The sequence below is a fragment of the Lipophrys pholis genome (genome assembly GCF_963383615.2).
Source record: "Lipophrys pholis genome assembly, chromosome: 14".
Lineage (NCBI taxonomy): Eukaryota > Metazoa > Chordata > Actinopteri > Blenniiformes > Blenniidae > Lipophrys > Lipophrys pholis.
Window position 1 is genome coordinate 21,205,932 of NC_137633.1, and position 18,251 is coordinate 21,224,182.

The following is an 18,251-nucleotide window of genomic DNA, read 5'->3' on the forward strand; positions in this document are numbered from 1 at the left end:
AGTCCGTTCGCAGCTCCCTGTTCCATGTGCACTGACCCAGGCTAACCCCGTTAAAAGACCGACAGCAGACTTAAGTGAAAAGACACCAGTGAGTCAAAACAGGCTTTTCACCGTGAGGTCCTGAGTTTGACTGACACTCCGCATTTCCCCCCCACCCCGATAGGAAACTCAACCAACCTCTGGCTTCACCCGTTTCCAGAGAAGAGCAGCCTGAAGAGTGAGACACTGAAGGAATGCACAGGAATAAAAATCATGCTTGCAATTAAGAAAGCTGTGCACATTTATTGGCACCACATTCCATGTCTAACTGAAGTGCAGTGGCTGCGAGAACATGCCTGCCTACGTGTGATGCATCAAGACAGTTGCCTTTTTAATGTTGTGTAATGACAAGGATGACTGTCTTCCAGAATGAGAGGCGTGCTATCTCCGTCGACCATCAGCACCCAGGCGCCCGAGTCCATCCTGCCCTCAAACCCAAACAGCCTGCCAGATATACACATCACATGACCGTCGTATGGCCTCCACAGTTCACATTACACCGTGGATTGTTTGCCTCTGCTTTGTATGCATCATAAGTATAGCAGAACACAGGATGTTTGCCTGTGTTTATTTAAAGCATCTTACCATGCACGTATATATAGGTTGTGGGTACTTTCTTTCATATATAAAGAATGTTTGAATTCTGTCACAACTCATTTAGGTGACTGCTGAACTGTGCAAGACCGTTGTCTGATGTCAAATTATATATGCAAGACAAGCTGAAATAAATATTGCATACTATGTGTCTATGGCAGCGGAACCCAGGTGAGTAGATACTTATATTTATCTATAACTGTCATATATTAACTTATTTTAATTAAATGCAGTGCACATACACCAATATACCAAAGGAAAGGACTCCCAGTCTGTTTTCTTCACAAATCCCACACCACATGTAGTCAAACTACCAGTCGCTTTTAATGTTTTTGTGTTTCAATGTATTTTATTCACAGTGTTCGAATGACAGTCCCTCACATTTAGACTTTTCCTCAGATTGAAAACAACATTGATGGAATATTTTTAATGTTGAGTTAACATTGTGTTATGTTTGTTTCACTATCTGGGTTATATATCAAAACGATGATGATATGTGGACGGACGTTTTCTGGTAATTCAGACCGATGAGCTGCACCTGGACGGAGTATTTTAACGTCCCATTGTCGGCATGGTGACTGCAGGGCTTTTTAAAGTGGCATCCTCGGCTTTCCATTGTGAGGTTACAGTTTTGATTTGTGTGTAGAACTGAACGCCCTGGACACAAGAAAAAAATAAAAACATTTATCTCACAACAGCTGGCAGTAGCAATCTGTGTGTAACAGTAGAGTTCTTTTGTTAGTCTTACTTGTTTTCCATAGAAGTTCATGTCCCCTCTGAAGGATCCCCTTGAACCAGTGAAGGAAAACATTGGCAGTGGCACAGGAATGGGAACATTGACTCCAACCTGCAGAAAACAAGTATTCCCCCATTCATTTCCACAATGTAAGCTTTGGAAAACCATCCAAGATCCTAAATAGCCAGGATCAGTAGGAAGCGACTGATGAGAGATGGCGGTGCATCCTCCCGACATGATCGCAACAAACAGAGCTCCAGGTTTAACTTATAGCCGATGTTTAGAAATACGAGAACACTCTTCTGAGAAAGAAAAACAAACTAAATGAAACATTTTGTCTGAGAGACAGTAGAGGCATCATCGGTTTAGTGTTTGAAACGGCAAGAATAAGTTTGGACACACTAAGGCCTTTTGGCAATTGTGCCTGAGAGGGGGGAAAAAAAAAAAAAAAAGAAACTTGATGTTTGTTGCGTGGAGGTTTGGAGCAGAGCACAGCACATGGCCTGCACAGCATTCCCCGACATGTGAACAGCAAACACAGGGCATAACCAGGCTCCGCAGGCAAACAAACAGGCTGCCCAAATCTATGCTTAACCGTTGAACACGACCCCCGGAATCCCTTTTGAGATTTAATTTAAGATTTCCCCTTCCTGAATACCACCTGGAAAAAAATGTTTCTATAACCCCCTGTTTTCATTTAACAGACGTGTGTTTGCTGTAGATATTTGTAGCCGTGACTGGCAGGGAAGTGGAGGGAAGGGGGTTGCCCGGGGTGTGTATTTTAGGGGCACAAGCAAACAAGAGTCTACTTGACATGGAAAATAATTGTGTTTTTTTTTTTTATTATGTATGCAAAGGTTTTCCTACAGAAATGTAATGTGTGCAGCCTGCTTGAGATGCTGTGTGGACATGACAGAGTGTTGTGAATGCCTCCTTTTCTCCCAAAACAGAGGAAGACATTTGGAGGCTGCAGCCACTCACCTGGCCCACGTCCACCTCGTGAGTGTATTTGCGTGCAGTGGCACCATTTGTGGTAAAGATCGCTGTGCCGTTGCCATAGGGGTTTCTGTTGACCAAACTTATGGCATCGTCCAGAGTGTCTGCCTCCAGGACAACCAGCACAGGCCCGAAGATCTCCTCAGTGTAGCACTTCATGTTGGGCTGGAGCAGCACAACACATCATGATGAGCAGGAGAGATCTTAATGCAACTCATATTTGCACGTACACAGAACTTTCGCCAGTTCAAAATGTTCATACGTACTGTGACATTGCCGATAATGGTAGGTCCCACAAAGTTGCCGTTCTCGTAACCCTTGACCTTCACATTTCGGCCATCCAGGAGCACCTTCGCTCCCTCGTCCGCGCCGCTCTGGATCAGACTACAGACTCGGTCTCTGGCCTGAGGAGAGATCAGAGGCCCCACGTCGGCTCCGGGCTGGTCTCCTAGAAGGGCCCCCAAAACAACCAGCTATAGGGTTACATGCCATGGCACATTATGGGCACTGACATTCAGAAAATTTCCTTGGCCACAAACATGCGAGAGCCAGGACGAGGGGCACCCTGAGGCACTCCCTCCAAAATGGATACTTGTGGGTTTCCTGTGCGCTACACAAATTAAGCCCCATATCAACTTTAAACAGGGGAAAATCGGTCTCCATTTTACTTCACATCAACTTCCCTTCTCAAAGGGATCTGATGCTCTAAACCGCCATTTAGGCCCGAGCCACAGATTTGGCCACAAATTTGCAGCATGGCTGACTCAACAAGCCATCTTTCTCCAGCTGACTCCAATGTCAAGTTACAACCGGGCATGAGGCGAGAGGTGAGGTTAGGGCGGCGTGGGTGGCCGCACAATGATTAAACTAAAAGCCTTTGGGCGAACGGGCAACGGAGGGACAGAGGTGAGGGGAGGGGTCACGGGGTGTGGCACCTGCATTCACGCGCAGACCCTTGGCACGCTGCACTAGCTCCGGCAGCCAGCTCCGGGCCTCGCCCACCAAAATGGCCGTGGACAAAGCCATGCAGCGCTGTCCCGCTGCCCCGAACGCTGCACCCACCAGCTGGTTCAGAGTGTTCTCCTTGTTGGCATCAGGCATCACCACACCATGGTTCTTGGCTCCCTGCAGGGCACAAAAAGTGGTTAGCCTTGCCCTGTTTGATCTCCACATCACAGCCACTGGTTAGTCACCAGCAGGCGTGTAATATCGGGCAATCATGAACAAACAACCTGCAAATTTTACGTGGTAAACTTGTTCCACACTTGTAGCTCGTGGGAGAGGACTGATGGACACAAGTCAGAATTAAAGAACAATTACAGCTCTGCTTTCAACAGAAATACAGTCTGCACTCTCCTCTGGGCACTTGGCACTCAGGAGGGGGTAGAAAAATGCATACAGGGATCTACTGGTAAAGGCTGCCACCTAGCGGACGTTTATAACACTTCTCACACATTACACGTGTGTTTTCATCTGGTACTTGCCATGTTGGACTGGACCCTCTTGCCATTTTTAGATCCCCTCTCATAGATATACTCTCCTGCTTGATTGGAACCAACGAAGCTGATTGCCTTGATCGCTGGATGGTCACAGATGAAATTCACAGCTATGGAAGAAAAAGAGTTTTAACTTGGTTTAAAACTTGCTGCAAAAATGAAGATATAGGAGTGAAGAGTGACAGGAAATGTGAAAATCTTCAGCTTTTAAACAGCAGTACTGAAAATAACATTTTGATTTCAAACTTTTTGGTGTCTGAAAAACAATCTCATATTAACAGTTAATCTCAACAAGTCTAAGTGGATTATTTGTAGTTTAGGGATGCAAAAATCTGCCTTAAAGTTAAAAAAAAAAAGTGAATATTGCCGATTATTGCTTCATCATGACACTTGTTAGTTTGCAAGACATATAATTGTCTTCAAAGTAGATGAATTAGAAGCAGAAGATTGTCCAACATTAAGATTTGAGGGAGTTTAAATCATTGTCAGAGCATCTCCAAAACTGCAGGACTTGTGTTGTCCTCCTCACATCTGTAATGCTGCATCTGTAGTTCAAAGATGGAAAAACAGATGGCCATGTCTCACTGATTCAGGTGGAGAGCAACAGATCAAACTGCTGCTGAAGTTAATGCTGGTTCTGACAGTGTCGGTTCATCACAGACAAAAGTGGGCCGACTCAACACTGGACTGGAAAGCAGCACCTTGCTCTGTCCTGGAATTACTTGTTGGATATTCATTATCATTAACATGGTCTACAACAACTGTTGGCTCATGGTCTCACCATCGTGCTGTCCGTGGATGATGTTGAGCGTCCCGTCTGGAGCGCCGGCGTCCTGCAGCATCTTCGCCAGCAGCATGGTGCAGCCCGGCACGCGCTCCGAAGGCTTCAGCAGGTACGTGTTCCCACACACCATGCCCATAGGGAACATCCACAGGGGGATCATGGCGGGGAAGTTAAAGGGGGCGATACCGGCACAAACCCCGATAGGCAGGCGGTAGGTGTACGTGTCCATGTCTTTGGTGATGGAGGGCAGCGTTTCACCCAGCATCAGAGAGGTGATGCTGCAGGTGTGCTCCACAACCTCTGTAAACACAACACACACACAATTATCATTTATAATCACATTCAGAGATAGAAGCAGAGTCATTCTATGACTGGAAGCCTTCAAGTTCAGCAAAGCTTCAGGTTTGTTTATTTTGATGAGGACTGATGATTTTCTGAAGTGTGAACTCAGCCTGATATGTTTTCAGATAAATCAGCACAATCTGAAGTAGAGAGCCTGTTGTTGCATTGTCAGCATGATTTCTCCAGGCTTCAGCATGTATGTTTCCACAAACTGACCCACATAGAATGAAGCTCCTGCTAATGTGATTTCAGTAATGTTCTAGCTTTCCTTCAGGTAATACTGATATCTGCTGTTTAATTCTGGGCTTCTGTTGTGTTATGTGCTCTTCTGAGAACATAACACGAACAATAAGTTGGTTATTACCAAGCGCTCCAGAAACTGTTGTGTTTACTTATCAATCAGATATTTTTCTGACTGGACAGACTAGATGCAGGATTTATAATAATAGGCATGCTGTGTGGTGAAACCAACGCAATCAGAGGTTGTCAAAGTGTGGAGCAAGCCTCCACTGGGGGGCGCCAGAGAGCTTCGGGGGGAGCAAAGTGAAAAGTAAAAGTCTCTGGGGGCAGGTGATAATTATGTTTCATCAGAAGAAATCACAATCAATCCAAATATATGGAGAGTGAAACTACAGTACATTCTATGAAAACACACTTTAGAGCAAATAGAAATCAAATAGATTGTAAAGCAAAACCGACAGGAGAGGAGTTGTATTGTATTTTATTTTTTACTTATAAATCTCAGTGGCTCTTTACAATATTAACGTATACTATGAAAAACATTAGGAAGTCTAGCATTCAACCAATTTCTTCTTTAAATACCATGTCTAGTTGTACTTGACACAGGTAATATAAATATTTTAAGTGCAGACAAATACACTTGGTAAGGGTTTGGGTTTTGCTGTACATGAAGTTGAAAGAATGGGATTTGAGTAATCATTAAATGTTCATTCATGAGGTGTCTCACCGTTCTGTTCCTTTGCAGAGTTATGTCATAACTTATTAACATTCCTCACAACTACAAAGTAAAAACACCACAACGCTGCAAATATTTAGCCAAGAGAGGCCCTTGGAAAAGGATTTCTGTGCACGTGTACATTCAGGTCAACTTACGCAATCCTCTGAATACATCTCCCTCTGCATCTGCGAGGGTCTTGCCCTGTTCCAGTGTGATCGACTTGGCCAGCTCTTTCTAAAACACACAAGCATATTCACATAAGAATGATATTTTATGATCAAATGAAAACTATTGTGCTGTGTCAACAGAGGAAATGTTGCAGGTAGAAGAAGAATACAAGGTGAACATAAAGTACTTGATAGTACTTTACGCCTCCTGACCCTTAAACTCACAATATTGTCCTTGATAAGCTGCTGATAGCGCAGAAACACCTGCTGCCGAGCCAAGATGGAGGTCTCAGACCAGGAGTGAAAGGCTCTGGAGCACGAGTCCGCAGCCGCCTGCATCTCCTCCTGAGTGGCTTTGGGGACGCGAGCAATCACCTCATTGGTGGCCTGCAGAGGGGCGACCAAACACCAGTCACCACCATGAGAGGAATTACACAAAAATCCTACCTAAAAAGTTATGGAATTACCTAAAAAGCAGCCGATTCTGCTTTTTTTGACTCATTGTTTTTGTCCAATTCAGAATTAAATAAGAGGTAGAAAGAATACTGAAATATACTATTGTTAATTATACTTAATTAACTGTTTTATTGCATTGCTCAAAGAAAGCATTCAGTTCAATAGACAGATATAAAATATATGCCTTCAAGGAATATATTGCAGACAAATCACTACTACATCATGCTAAACAAAAGTATTTTAAAAAACAATTGTTTTGCTATTTAAAAAATGTATGTACAGGACTGGCTGCAAAATGCTGATGAAAATGTTTGTTTAATAATTAAATCTGTGTGTGGACTCTGTACTGACAGATTGCATGGTGCAAACAGTACTGAAAACAATACAAGATAATTCCAGTAATGTGATAATTAGTTACTTCCAACCCTGAAAACAAGACGAGGAATGTCCTCATACAAAATATCCAAGACAATTTTTTCCACTTGTAATTATCCTAGAGGTCAAAATCCATATAATTAATTACCTCAAAGACCAGTTTGCACCAGTTGATGTACATTATGCAACCGGTTGAGCAACTCCAAAGTTAATGAAGCTCCAGCTACTGTACCAGTTTCTGTATGTACAATCTTTACCAAGCATGGTGAAATACTTACAGGATTGTGAATATCCAGCCATTCTGAAGACTTTGAATCAACAAATTTGCCATCAATGAATAGTTTAGTCGTGGGCTGTGTGGAGAGATAACACATCATATGTACATTTACTACACAAGTTATTATCTTTTTATTACACGAATCAGACCTGACAACCAGATTGGTGACTGCTTTGTTTCACACTCACCACTGAGGAGGAGTAGCACATGCGGCCAACTTTAAATGGGACCTGATAAAGAAACAATGAATGAAATAAATAGGAAAAAAAGCTTTACATATCCTGTCAAACATTAAAAGCACACAAGCAGATGCTCCCAGCTGAAACCTGCTGGCTGACAAGATTAATGAGCAACTCAGTGATGGGGACAAAGTCAAACTTCCTGGGGTTAACTGAAAGCATGAATCCAGTCCAGCCTGCTGGTGCAGTGAAATAGGCTTGATCAATTAACCAAATTACTACAACTTGATTCATGTTAAGAATCAAAAAGAGTTGTGCTTCATAAAGCAGGGTACGTGTAAGTCATCTGCAGATCTTTGAAAAGAAGAAGCATGAGTTGGAGAAATCTGTGAGGAATGAAGGAATGGGTGAAACACATTAATCCTGCAGCACATGACACTTAGTAAACAAACACCAGATCACTACTAAAGTGGCACACGGGCATGTAAACAACCTCTAAAGATCGTGATTTCTTACCTTCGTCCGCAGCACTGATTTTAATGCGGTTGAGGCCATGTTGGAGATGTGTGTGATTTGCTGGGTCGACCTGATTTGACTCTGCAGGTGAGGACGGCGGCCAGACAGCTCCAGCTCAGACCCTGGCAGATGTAGTGGCTGGAGGCGGGCTCTAAACAACCCCAGAACGCTGATTGGTTCAACGATCGCACTCCCTTGAATAACGCAACATGATTGGTTAGAATTACGTGAGGGCTGTCCAGACACCTATTAGATAGATGTGATTTAACCCGCCTATACGACGGAACTCGGCTCGCCATTGGCTCAACAGAATATCGTCCCGCCTTCTAAAAATAATGCCAGGACGTTATGCAATACGGAGCAGCTCTGTGAAAACAAAACAACTTCCAGCGTGTTCGGTTTCCTTAAAGACCCACTTAGACCGACTTGTTGTGGGGGACGAGAGGAATGAGCTGTGCAATGTGCGAGACCTAATTCAGTCTCTTTCCGGAGCATTTCTTCAGAATAAACGTGACAAGGTTACCACAGCCACAACAATGCACATGTCGATAGTTTGCCTCTCCAAGGTACTGTTTGAACTGTGTGTGTGTGTGTGTGTGTGTGTGTGTGTGTGTGTGTGTGTGTGTGTGTGTGTGTGTGTGTGTGTGTGTGTGTGTGTGTGTGTGTGTGTGTGTGTGTGTGTGTGTGTGTGTGTGTGTGATAATGTGAACCATATGAAGCCAAAATGGTGCTTAGTCATGGACCAAAGAGTAGGTAGGAGGGGGTTTAGGATCACATCCCATTGGCTGGAAAAAAGTTTGCAACAGTTGATTCAGTGCAGCAGAGAGAAAAATCAGCCAGAAAGCAATGGCCACTCAAACCAAGGTGAACTAAACCACTGGGTTGCAAAGGAGAGCTGGGATGTTTTTAAAATGACTCAAACTTTTCTGTGTTTTCTGTAACTTTCAGCCTGTACTTCATGGATACTTCAGAAGCTCCTGCTCCTGGAGGGTTCGCATCGGTGAGTCGCTTTACATGAGGCCCCTCTACTCTGCTGGTTCTTCAATTCGTGTGATATCAGAGGGATGACCGTTTGCTCTCTGTGCCCCAGCTTTTGCTCTCAAGGGCGTTGAATATGACCAGATCCCCGTCAACCTGATCCAGGATGGAGGTCAGCAGGTACAGTGTGCACATCTGGAGAATAAAGACAAATTATCAATTTCTGCATGTTGCTTCAAATAATATTTACTCTAATGCACATGATGTTGTTTCATATTGATCGAACAATTTAACATTGTGCAAAAACAAAGACTGATTGAAAGAGAGGAATCTCGTGGTACAACCTGTCCAAATGCAAAGCTGCAATCAGCTCAGTAAACGGGTAACTCTGAGGGAATATTAGAATGACGAGTAGCCACATATTTCGTATATTAATATCACTCATATTGGACAAAAGACATTTGTCGAGACAAACTACAGACACAGTAATGTAAATCATAAAGCTCCATCATATTGTTGAGAATGTTGTCTGATGATGGCTCATGGTGAAGCCACAGTCTCTGGGATTTAACATGACAGATGTCCCTGATGTCAAACGTATGATCTGTGGGCTATAAACAGGCCACCAGAGGTCCAATCTGGCCTGTCGGGTGACCGTGCAAAAAAGTGTAAAAGTGACAGGGGAAAGTAAACCTCACTGTCCACACAGAGCTTGAACTGAGCAGCAGATGGCAGCAGTGACTGTAGTATGTTTGTAAAGCTGTCGCCTGTATCACTAGGAAAATGGCTTTAGTTGAAAGAGAGATTATGGGGAATAAAAAGTATACAGCCAACTGGCTTGGTCGAGAAATACTGTTTCATATTGGATATCATATAGTCTTTGTTTAAAAATAAAAGTCAGGTTATTCATCTCAAGGTTTTTTCTTTTTTGTTTGTTTTACTGCTCCAGCTCTATTCTGATCAATCTGGGCTGTAATGTTGCTCTTCAACTAAAACGAATTTGACAGTTTGTGATGTTTCGTTCTGACCGAAACCATTCTGCAGGGAGCGATATAGTGAGGGGTTGTTATTGATGAAAATATGTATTTTAATTAAAGCCAACCTGCTTCTGCTTCTTAGTTTCCACTGTTCAGGAATAGAATGTTCCATTCTGCTACTTGGCCATCTACATCTCTTTAGTTAACTATCAGATGATAAAAGTACTTTGTGCATGCTTCATGTTGGCTATGCACACTTCTGGGTGTAAACTGACTCATGCAAACTAGTTACATTTATGTGTTCATGATTATTGTTTTTGATGGACTGGTCGATTAGGATAAGCTCCATCCCATTATGACTCCACTATGGATAATAAAGATGACTGGACAGCTGATTTCTCCTGTAAATAAATAGTTAGTGATTATAATAGTTATACAGTTAGGGGTGGTTCACTTTACACACAACCGAGTTATTTTAGCAGCCAGCTTAATGCTGCAATACTAGGATGATGTTGTATTGCTGTTGTCCAAAATAATGAAGTGATTCATGTACTCATCTAACAAAGCTTCTCCGTCTGGCTCAGTATACAGAAAAGTACAAAACATTGAATCCAATGCGACAAGTGCCTGCTGTGGAAATTGACGGCATCACCCTCAGTCAGTCAGTAAGTCCAAATCTTGCCTCGAATTCCCTCCCTGTGAATCACCATATGGAGTGATACCGACGGTGATTTTACTGACCCAGCTGGCGGTGATCCAGTACGTGGATGAGACCAGGCCAGGACCTCGTCTTCTTCCTTCCGACCCCAAGAAACGCGCCCAGGTCCGGGTGATAAGCGACCTCATTGCCTCGGGGATCCAGCCTCTGCAGGTGAGCCGAACACATCCAGAATGTAGTGCCCAAGATCAGCGTCTTCACAATGAGAATAATAATCTCTCTGCCTTTCAGAATTTATATGTGATCCAGAAAATTGGCGCTGACAAGATGCAATGGTCTCAGCATTTCATTGAGCGTGGTTTTCAGGGTTAGTGGAAGCTTATCGTTCTCACACAGCCGTGTGTTCGGTTATCAGCTTAATTAGAATTACTGATGTGCACATTTTGCCCTTCTGCAGCTCTTGAGCCAATTCTGAAGGAAACAGCAGGGAAGTATTGCGTTGGTGATGAGGTAAGAATGCAACTTGCATATAAAAAAAAAAAAGAGGAAGTGGGTGAAATACAGCTGAGCTTTCCACTCATCCTCTGCTTTATCTCAGATCTCCATGGCAGACATCTGCCTGGTCCCTCAAGTCTACAATGCAGAGAGGTATGGGGTCAAATGTTTCACAGAAACTTCACAATGTGATCACCACAAATCCATGTTTTGTAGCACATGCATTGTCTGTGCATATTCTCATTTGTCCACAAAGGAGGCATGCCAAGGCAAATTCCATCAGATCAAGTGGACTTGGTCAAATGTCTTGGAAGATGTTTCACTCCTGATTGAAGCGACTTCATCAGTTCATGAACTGATGAAGTCGCTTTGCATTGAGATGTATGCATCATTACTGCCTCGTGGATGTCCCTTTACATTTTTGAGATTTAAATTATTGTAATTTATAACCACAGGGACAACTCGTCACGTTAATTGTAATAAAATGTTTAATATATTAGCATAATTTATTTTTTAATGAAAAATACGTTTTTTTATTCCTATTTTCTCCAAAAATTCCATAATGACTTGACATGACTCCTATATAATTGCTTTCTATTTGATCAGTTTAAGAAAACGCAGTGGGTCAGGGGCTTTTCCTCAAGTTATTCTTCCAATATTTAAAAAATCATGCTTATAAAAAAAGAAATGTGCATCGTAAAACTATTTACTATAACACAAAAATTAAAACATATTTTAGTGTAATGGTAACAACAATTGCAGGCCTACTTCGAATTGAACACCCTTTTGCATTGGTGTCCAACCTAAGGCTCGCAGGTCATCTGTGGCCCAAGATCAATTTTTAATTGTCCTCAACATTTCCATAGAACAAACTGACCTACATTTGATTGAAACTGCTCAACCTTTCATTTATCTGGATGTAAAGTTTGCCCTGCCCTACAGTCTGAGGCCTGACTGTGTTTTCACCTCAACAGGTTCAAAGTGGACGTGGGGAAGTTTCCAACAATCGAGCGGTTAAATGAGACGTTACTTGAGCACGAAGCCTTCAGAGTGAGCCACCCGTCCTGCCAACCAGACACCCCCGCTGACCTGCGTCCATGAAACCACCAGCTCAGTACCGTTCTGTGTAAAGTCTTGAATAAAAAGCTCCGAGAGCAGTTACTTGTATGGTTTTTGCTTTAAAAAAAAAATGTTTATTAGCATTCCAATATATTTAATGTTGACATGCTTCTCAGTGTAGGAATCAAGGACAGGCGGCGAAGCACAGAATGTGTAAAACATGCAGATCAGAGATTTGTTAAGCAAAGTGGAAAACCTCTCAGTTCACACGCTGCCTCTCATGACTTTTGAGGCTGTGCAATGAGTCCCAGTGAAGAAACATACAATTATTATTCCTACAAATAAATACATCTCCCGTCATATCTAATGCGGTTTGAACATCACTTATCGCAAGGAATCTCCACTTTGCACTTGATCGTGTCGTCGTAGAAGGAACCGCAGCAGTCCGAGCCCCCGAACACCAGCAGGCTGCACTGGAGCGTAACGTTTCCACGCCGCCCGTGCTTCTCGGTGTCCGTCACCGCCACGCAGCCCAGGTTTATCAAGCTGTGTCCGGCACGAGGCTTCAGGCAGAGCAGTGGAGACTCCACTGAACTCCACATGTTGGTGTCTGAAGGAGAAACAAAGCCCAAAGTGAAGATTGGGTCCATCTCGAAGAAGTGCTGCAGAAAAGATCAGGTCTCGCTCACCGGTGTTGAAGACGTGCACATCCTGCAGTGCGCCGATCGCACTGCAACCTCCACTGATTAAAACCCTGTTGTCTGAAACCGGGAGTGCGGCGTGAAATCTGTCAACATGGACAAACTTTAATGTAGAACGGTCTTCGTTTATAGTCACATACACGCATGAAATGTACAGAAGAAAATGAGACGATCCTTTATAATGTGATTGTTTTGTCAAATATTTCTTCACTCATAATGGCTAAAGTGAAGAATTTGGAGATTTTGTGGCCTCCTGTTATGGAAAACACAAGAAAAACATCTATAATGTTTTAATATTTTGGGCTATGGATTTTTGAGTATCAATATAACATTTTAAAATAATTTTAATTTTTCAGTTCAACAAATTTAAAATGTGAGGTTTCACTAATATGCAGTGATAATGTAATGTTTACATTAGGGGTGTCACACAGTTCAGGTAAAATAGTGCCATAATGACATTTAAATTTAAGCTTTAATGTTTTTCTTTGTTGTGGCAAAGAGTGTACGTGATAAAAATGTATTTTCTCAAACCCAAACAATTACTATGAAAAATGACTACAACCTCAACATAAAGGCCAATTTTAATGATGCAAAATACAGTGAAATGTCTCAAAAACTTCTATAGCTCCTCCATTTTGCATATTTTACAAATTCACCCCGACAGCGAGACTTTGAGGCCAATTCCAGGTTTTCCATCTTTCAAGGCAGCATCACTGATATCTCAGCCCGGGTCTCGGTGTGGTGTTCGTGTCCACTACTCTTAAGAAATGTGTTAAATAATTTGTATTTTTTTTTTTTTAGCTTTTTACAATTTGCTGGGAGGTTTGGCTGGATTGGAGCGCCTTGCAGGCTTGTTTTGACCCACTGGCCGGATGTCTGACCGGGCACTAAACACACTAAAAATACTAAAAGGCGACGGCTCCATCGACATTCATCAAGGCTGATCAGCTCTGTACTCACCCTCGAGGCAGTGGCGGCATGTTTCCACACTTCACAGCTGCGTACTCCATGTATCCTTCAGTCAGAGAGGAAAATAAATCAGACTGGGAAGCCATATTGTCACTGAACATGAGCTTGAATCTTCCCCTCACCCAGATCTAAAACATGGACGTCATTCAGGTAGGTGGCCGTCTTCCGTCCACCGAATATGATAATTTTATTAGACAGGAGTGTTGCCGAGTGTCTGTTTAATGAAGAGCTCGGTTAGTACAAGTTAAAATGAGGACAGCACTCATGGTATAGTGTATGGAGGTTGCCATGGACAGACGTCTGACCCAAATCGAGACAGAGGCCGGTCTCCTTCCACGATGGGCTGATACCAGAGCTGGAACTCCGGGTTGAAGATGTACAGAGCATTCCTGCAGGTCTCCTCCCCTGAAGAGGAACTCGGCTGAACTCCACCAAATACAAACAGCTCTTTCTTGTAAAAGGCCGCAGAGTGATACGTCAAATTCGGAACGTTCCCCTTCGCCTTGGGGGAAAAATAAATAAATGAAGTGAACCCACAAATAAAACCAGAAATGAGAGTATTTCTTACAAGCGGGTCAGATGAACGTGTGCGTGGTCTTCAACAAACCCACAGTGACAAGCCTCCACTTCCAGGTCAGAGTGTCGAGGATGTACAGCTCGCTGGAGCGCTGACCCGCCCTCAGGCCGCCGTAAACATAGACGGTCTTGGAGTCTGGGTCGTAGGTCGCGGTGTGTCCTCGGGCGCACAGCGGTTCAGGTTCCGGAGCAGAGGAGTGTATCGGGAACCAGAAGTCATTGTCTAAAAGAAAATCAGGAAACATTTCCCATCCCCAGGATTTAAAACGGTATCTTCGATTCTCCTTTAGGGTTTTTATTATATATAGTAGAAGTGTACAGACCCAGCTCGAGCTTCCACAGGAAGTCTACGCAGCGGCCTCGGTCCGTTTCCCCTCCGATGAGGATGGCGGTGTCGGGGTCACTCAGACACATGGCGTGGCTCCACCGCTTTGACGGACACACTGAAACTGACCATCAGTTCTGGTTAAAGACCCGTCTGCGTGCTCGGACGTGACCACGGTGGACGTACAGTCCCAGTCTGACCTTCTCTGTCGTCAGTCTTGATGTGCACGGCCATGGCCTCCCGGCTGCTCAGTCTGGACAGTCTCCTCCTCTTGGGGGTTGAAGCTTGGTCCGTGTCCTCGGACAGACCGTCCATGTCCTCCGAGCTCCATGTCAGGTGGCCTCGCTTACTGATGACCGTGCGTTTGGGGGTTTTGTCCTTGCAGAGCACATGACAGATCAGTCCGGACGACTTTTGTATGCACACAAAAGACGCCATTGTCATTAAGAACACTGAACCGATGGAAATGATCTGTGCCGTACGTTTTGGCCTCCAGATACTTGACATGTTAAGTTTTGCTTGAACTTATTTAAACTCAGACATCTGCAGCCTTTCACTGCAATAGATTAATGATGCACATCGAGCAATACATTTTGGCTGAATTCTGCATTTTCTGTTATTTGAAATTGCAAAATAAATAAATTGTTCACAGCAGATCTTCTGCTCTATATCTAGTTTCAGCGACTGATGATGCAGTTCAAACTATATTTATAATAGTCTCACTTTTCCAATAAATTATGAAGTTATAAGGGTTTGTGTTTGAATCAAAAACATCTCTGCTTCAGGTCAATAAAAGACTGAAAATGACAATGTAATTTACTGCAGACACACTGACTGATCTCTGATCTCTGCTGGTTGAATTCTAGGTTTGTCAAGTCAAGGCAGGTTGGAAGTCAACATTTCTGCAGGTCTTAAATTTCAAAAACTTTGCTTTGGGTTGTTGTCCTGCTGCATGATAAATGTCCTCCCGGTTAGTTCAGATGCATTTCTTCATAAATTGACGGACAAAATCTTTCAGTACATTTCTGAATTTATTCTGTTTGCTGCCATCATCAGTGACTTCATCATTAAACATTGACGAGTCTGTTCCAGAAGCAGCCATGATGGTACCTCCACCATGCTTCACAGATGAGCTTGTATGCTTCGGATCATAAGCAGTTCCTTTCTTTCTCCACCCTCTGGCCTTCCATGACTTTCGTAGAGATTAATCTTGGCCTCAACCGTGTTCCACAACGTTTCCAACTCTTCTCTGAACTTCTTTGCAAATTCCACTCCGGCCTTCTGATTCTCACCGCTGATGGGAGTGGTTTGCATCTTGTCGTGTGGCCTTGATGGGGTTTTTAACTCTCGTCTCATACCTATCTTCTGATCTTAAACCCAAATGTCTCCGGTGATTAACGAAAACAAAGGAACTGGTCTTGTTGTTCCAATACTTTTGGAGGGAACTGTACGTCAATGACCTTGTTGCAGTGTCACTGCAGAACAAAACCTCACACGAGCTGCAGGTTTGGAGATGCTCTGAAGCAGTCCGCTCACATTAGTTTATCGCCACACTCAATAGTTTTTTAGCTCCCAACACATCAAATGTGACCCCGAAATGTTGACTTGCCGTTTATAATTTGTGCACTGGGAAGGTCACAACACAACACAGCTGGAACTGAACAGTACACAGCAACACTGAAGCCAAGAGATCAGGGAACACTCTCTATTAGCATCATACAATAACTTACAAATATATACAAGTTAAAGGCTGCAGAAATACGGTGCGCTGAGACGTGACAGCCTTTTGTCAACATCACTCTGAAGAGCCACTGTGGGTAAATAAGAATTCATATTGCACTTATATTTCTTAGAAAAAGTATATCAAATGTGAACAATTTCCCTATAAACTGTGTTTCTGCCCTAAAATGATTTTTTTGCAGCTGTCGGCATCTAAAAGGTGAGGAGGCCTTTTTTTTTTTTTTTTTAATTGTCTCATAAATTGGCCATAAACTGAGCTGTATGTGTAACAAGTTTGACACTCCTGTACCAACCACCAGTACGATGAAGATAGAACCAGTAGCTGCGTTTACACCGTCACGTTCTTGTCAATCTGATTGATTTGTCTGATTCTAGGATCAGATTGTCCCGTTTACATGAACACTGAATAAAGTAGTGGGAATGTTGTGCCGGTTTATATGAACCGAGATGTGACACGATTCATTTCAGTGGATCAATCCCACAATGCTTTGCACTGTGACGCTTGTGACATTCGCAATGGAATGGACTATGATGGGATCAGAAACCGGACTACACCACCCCCTACCATCCCATCGTACTTTCAATCAGACGGTGCAAATATAATCCGAATGAAGTGTTTATATGGTGCAAATTTAATTGGGTTGGCATTTAATCGGATTACTTTTAATCCATGTAACCACACTAGTGTTCCCTCACCTGTCAGAGTCTCAGTTCTCTGGCTGATTGATGGATATAAAAAGGTTTAATTCAGGGTTGTCATCATTTCAAATGGTCAATATATAACAAATAAGGCTCGTTAAGATTGTAGTTCGCTGCGCCGCTAAGTTGGGCTGAATTACATTAGTGCGTTTTTGATATTTAGGTTAGATCGTTAACTCCGAACTTGTCCGAACTTCTCAAACAAAACTTCAAATTAAGATCTTTGTTAAGGCAGATTCTATGACATGATGACTTAATGAAGTGGACGGTGAAGAGATCTTTAATAGTGACGCTCACCGTGGGCCACCCTGCGGGTTTACACTCCACTGCGTTGTCACTGGTGTTGCTTTTATTCTCCTGGAGCTCAGCGCTGCAAACACTCTCACCCAGGTGTGAGAAGCTGGGCGTTACCTGCGAGGACTTCACAATAAAAGCATTTTCAACGCGTGAACATTTAGAAGCAGTCCGTTTTAGGCCAGCTGATCTCACCACCTCGTTCACGGTGCTCTGGAGCATCGTGCTGGAGAGATGGCTCACATTCTCCTGCTCCGGAAACAAAGACTTCCTTTGAAGTGACGGAGTGCTGCTGAGGACACGGGTCGTTTCCTGAGGCCGGTCACGAGCCACCGCATGAAACAACAAGAGAAACGGTATCAACAACAAACTCCAGCCAACTAAAACCTCAAGAGAAGAAAAGTTCAGACTTAAAAAGTGTGAATGTCAATAATCATAGAGGACGACGAGGATAGTTTTCAGGAGTGGAACAATTACTCGTATTACTGTAATGTAGTGTTTTTTTTAAATATGTAATTTTAGTAAGTTAAGTACAATGTACACATGTAATCTACCAATCTACTGAGCATCAAACAAGAAAAACGGAGTTAAAAAATTGCTTCAAAACCACAAAATCAAGCTGATCTGCTTGATTGCAGATGCATAAAAAACAAACACGGCGGACTTGCATCTGATTAAAATTGTGTTCAAGAAGAGAAAGAGCCCTGTAAAGTATAAATCCCAAAGACAACATTATCACTGAAGTGTTTCAGAAACCATCACAATACATTATTACACGTCACAAGCTCAACTAAAAACATACAGCTTTAGCCTAACAAATACTGGAGTTTATTTCAAGGCGAATATCCAATAAACATGCAATCAT

General features: G+C 43.0%; 3 protein-coding genes across 8 annotated transcripts; 1 reads left to right on the forward strand and 2 right to left on the reverse strand.

The window, feature by feature from the left end:
• Positions 1–934: 934 nt before the first annotated feature.
• On the reverse strand, positions 935–8,042 carry aldh6a1 (aldehyde dehydrogenase 6 family, member A1). Of its 2 annotated transcripts, none has more exons than XM_080480504.1 (12): positions 7,916–8,042; positions 7,409–7,450; positions 7,222–7,296; positions 6,338–6,499; positions 6,101–6,179; positions 4,643–4,945; positions 3,850–3,971; positions 3,301–3,490; positions 2,632–2,813; positions 2,351–2,530; positions 1,382–1,480; positions 935–1,290 (listed from the first exon to the last, which is right to left on the reverse strand). In XM_080480504.1, exons 1-12 carry the CDS (start codon positions 7,952–7,954, stop codon positions 1,186–1,188), a joined length of 1,578 nt encoding a protein of 525 aa, XP_080336630.1. In that variant the 5' UTR covers positions 7,955–8,042; the 3' UTR covers positions 935–1,185. The 2 variants fall into 2 exon arrangements, with proteins under 2 accessions (XP_080336630.1, XP_080336631.1); XM_080480505.1 differs by having other exon boundaries at positions 3,301–3,486; positions 3,846–3,971.
• A 190-nt stretch (positions 8,043–8,232) lies between these two features.
• On the forward strand, positions 8,233–12,845 carry gstz1 (glutathione S-transferase zeta 1). Of its 5 annotated transcripts, none has more exons than XM_080480630.1 (9): positions 8,233–8,481; positions 8,864–8,915; positions 9,006–9,073; positions 10,455–10,535; positions 10,616–10,741; positions 10,820–10,895; positions 10,986–11,038; positions 11,127–11,176; positions 11,998–12,443. In XM_080480630.1, the coding sequence occupies exons 1-9, from the start codon at positions 8,251–8,253 to the stop codon at positions 12,122–12,124; spliced, it is 864 nt and encodes a 287-aa protein (XP_080336756.1). In that variant the 5' UTR covers positions 8,233–8,250; the 3' UTR covers positions 12,125–12,443. The 5 variants fall into 5 exon arrangements, with proteins under 5 accessions (XP_080336756.1, XP_080336759.1, XP_080336760.1 ...); XM_080480633.1 differs by having other exon boundaries at positions 8,271–8,481; positions 9,020–9,073; positions 11,998–12,179; XM_080480634.1 differs by having other exon boundaries at positions 8,425–8,481; positions 10,462–10,535; positions 11,998–12,179.
• Positions 12,463–15,091, reverse strand: LOC308119725 (uncharacterized protein; the record flags this gene model as incomplete). The annotated part of the gene is made up of 8 exons (XM_080479875.1): positions 12,463–12,692; positions 12,772–12,869; positions 13,744–13,798; positions 13,875–13,966; positions 14,058–14,254; positions 14,364–14,551; positions 14,652–14,771; positions 14,854–15,091. The coding sequence occupies 8 exons, from the start codon at positions 15,089–15,091 to the stop codon at positions 12,463–12,465; spliced, it is 1,218 nt and encodes a 405-aa protein (XP_080336001.1).
• Positions 15,092–18,251: the final 3,160 nt, after the last annotated feature.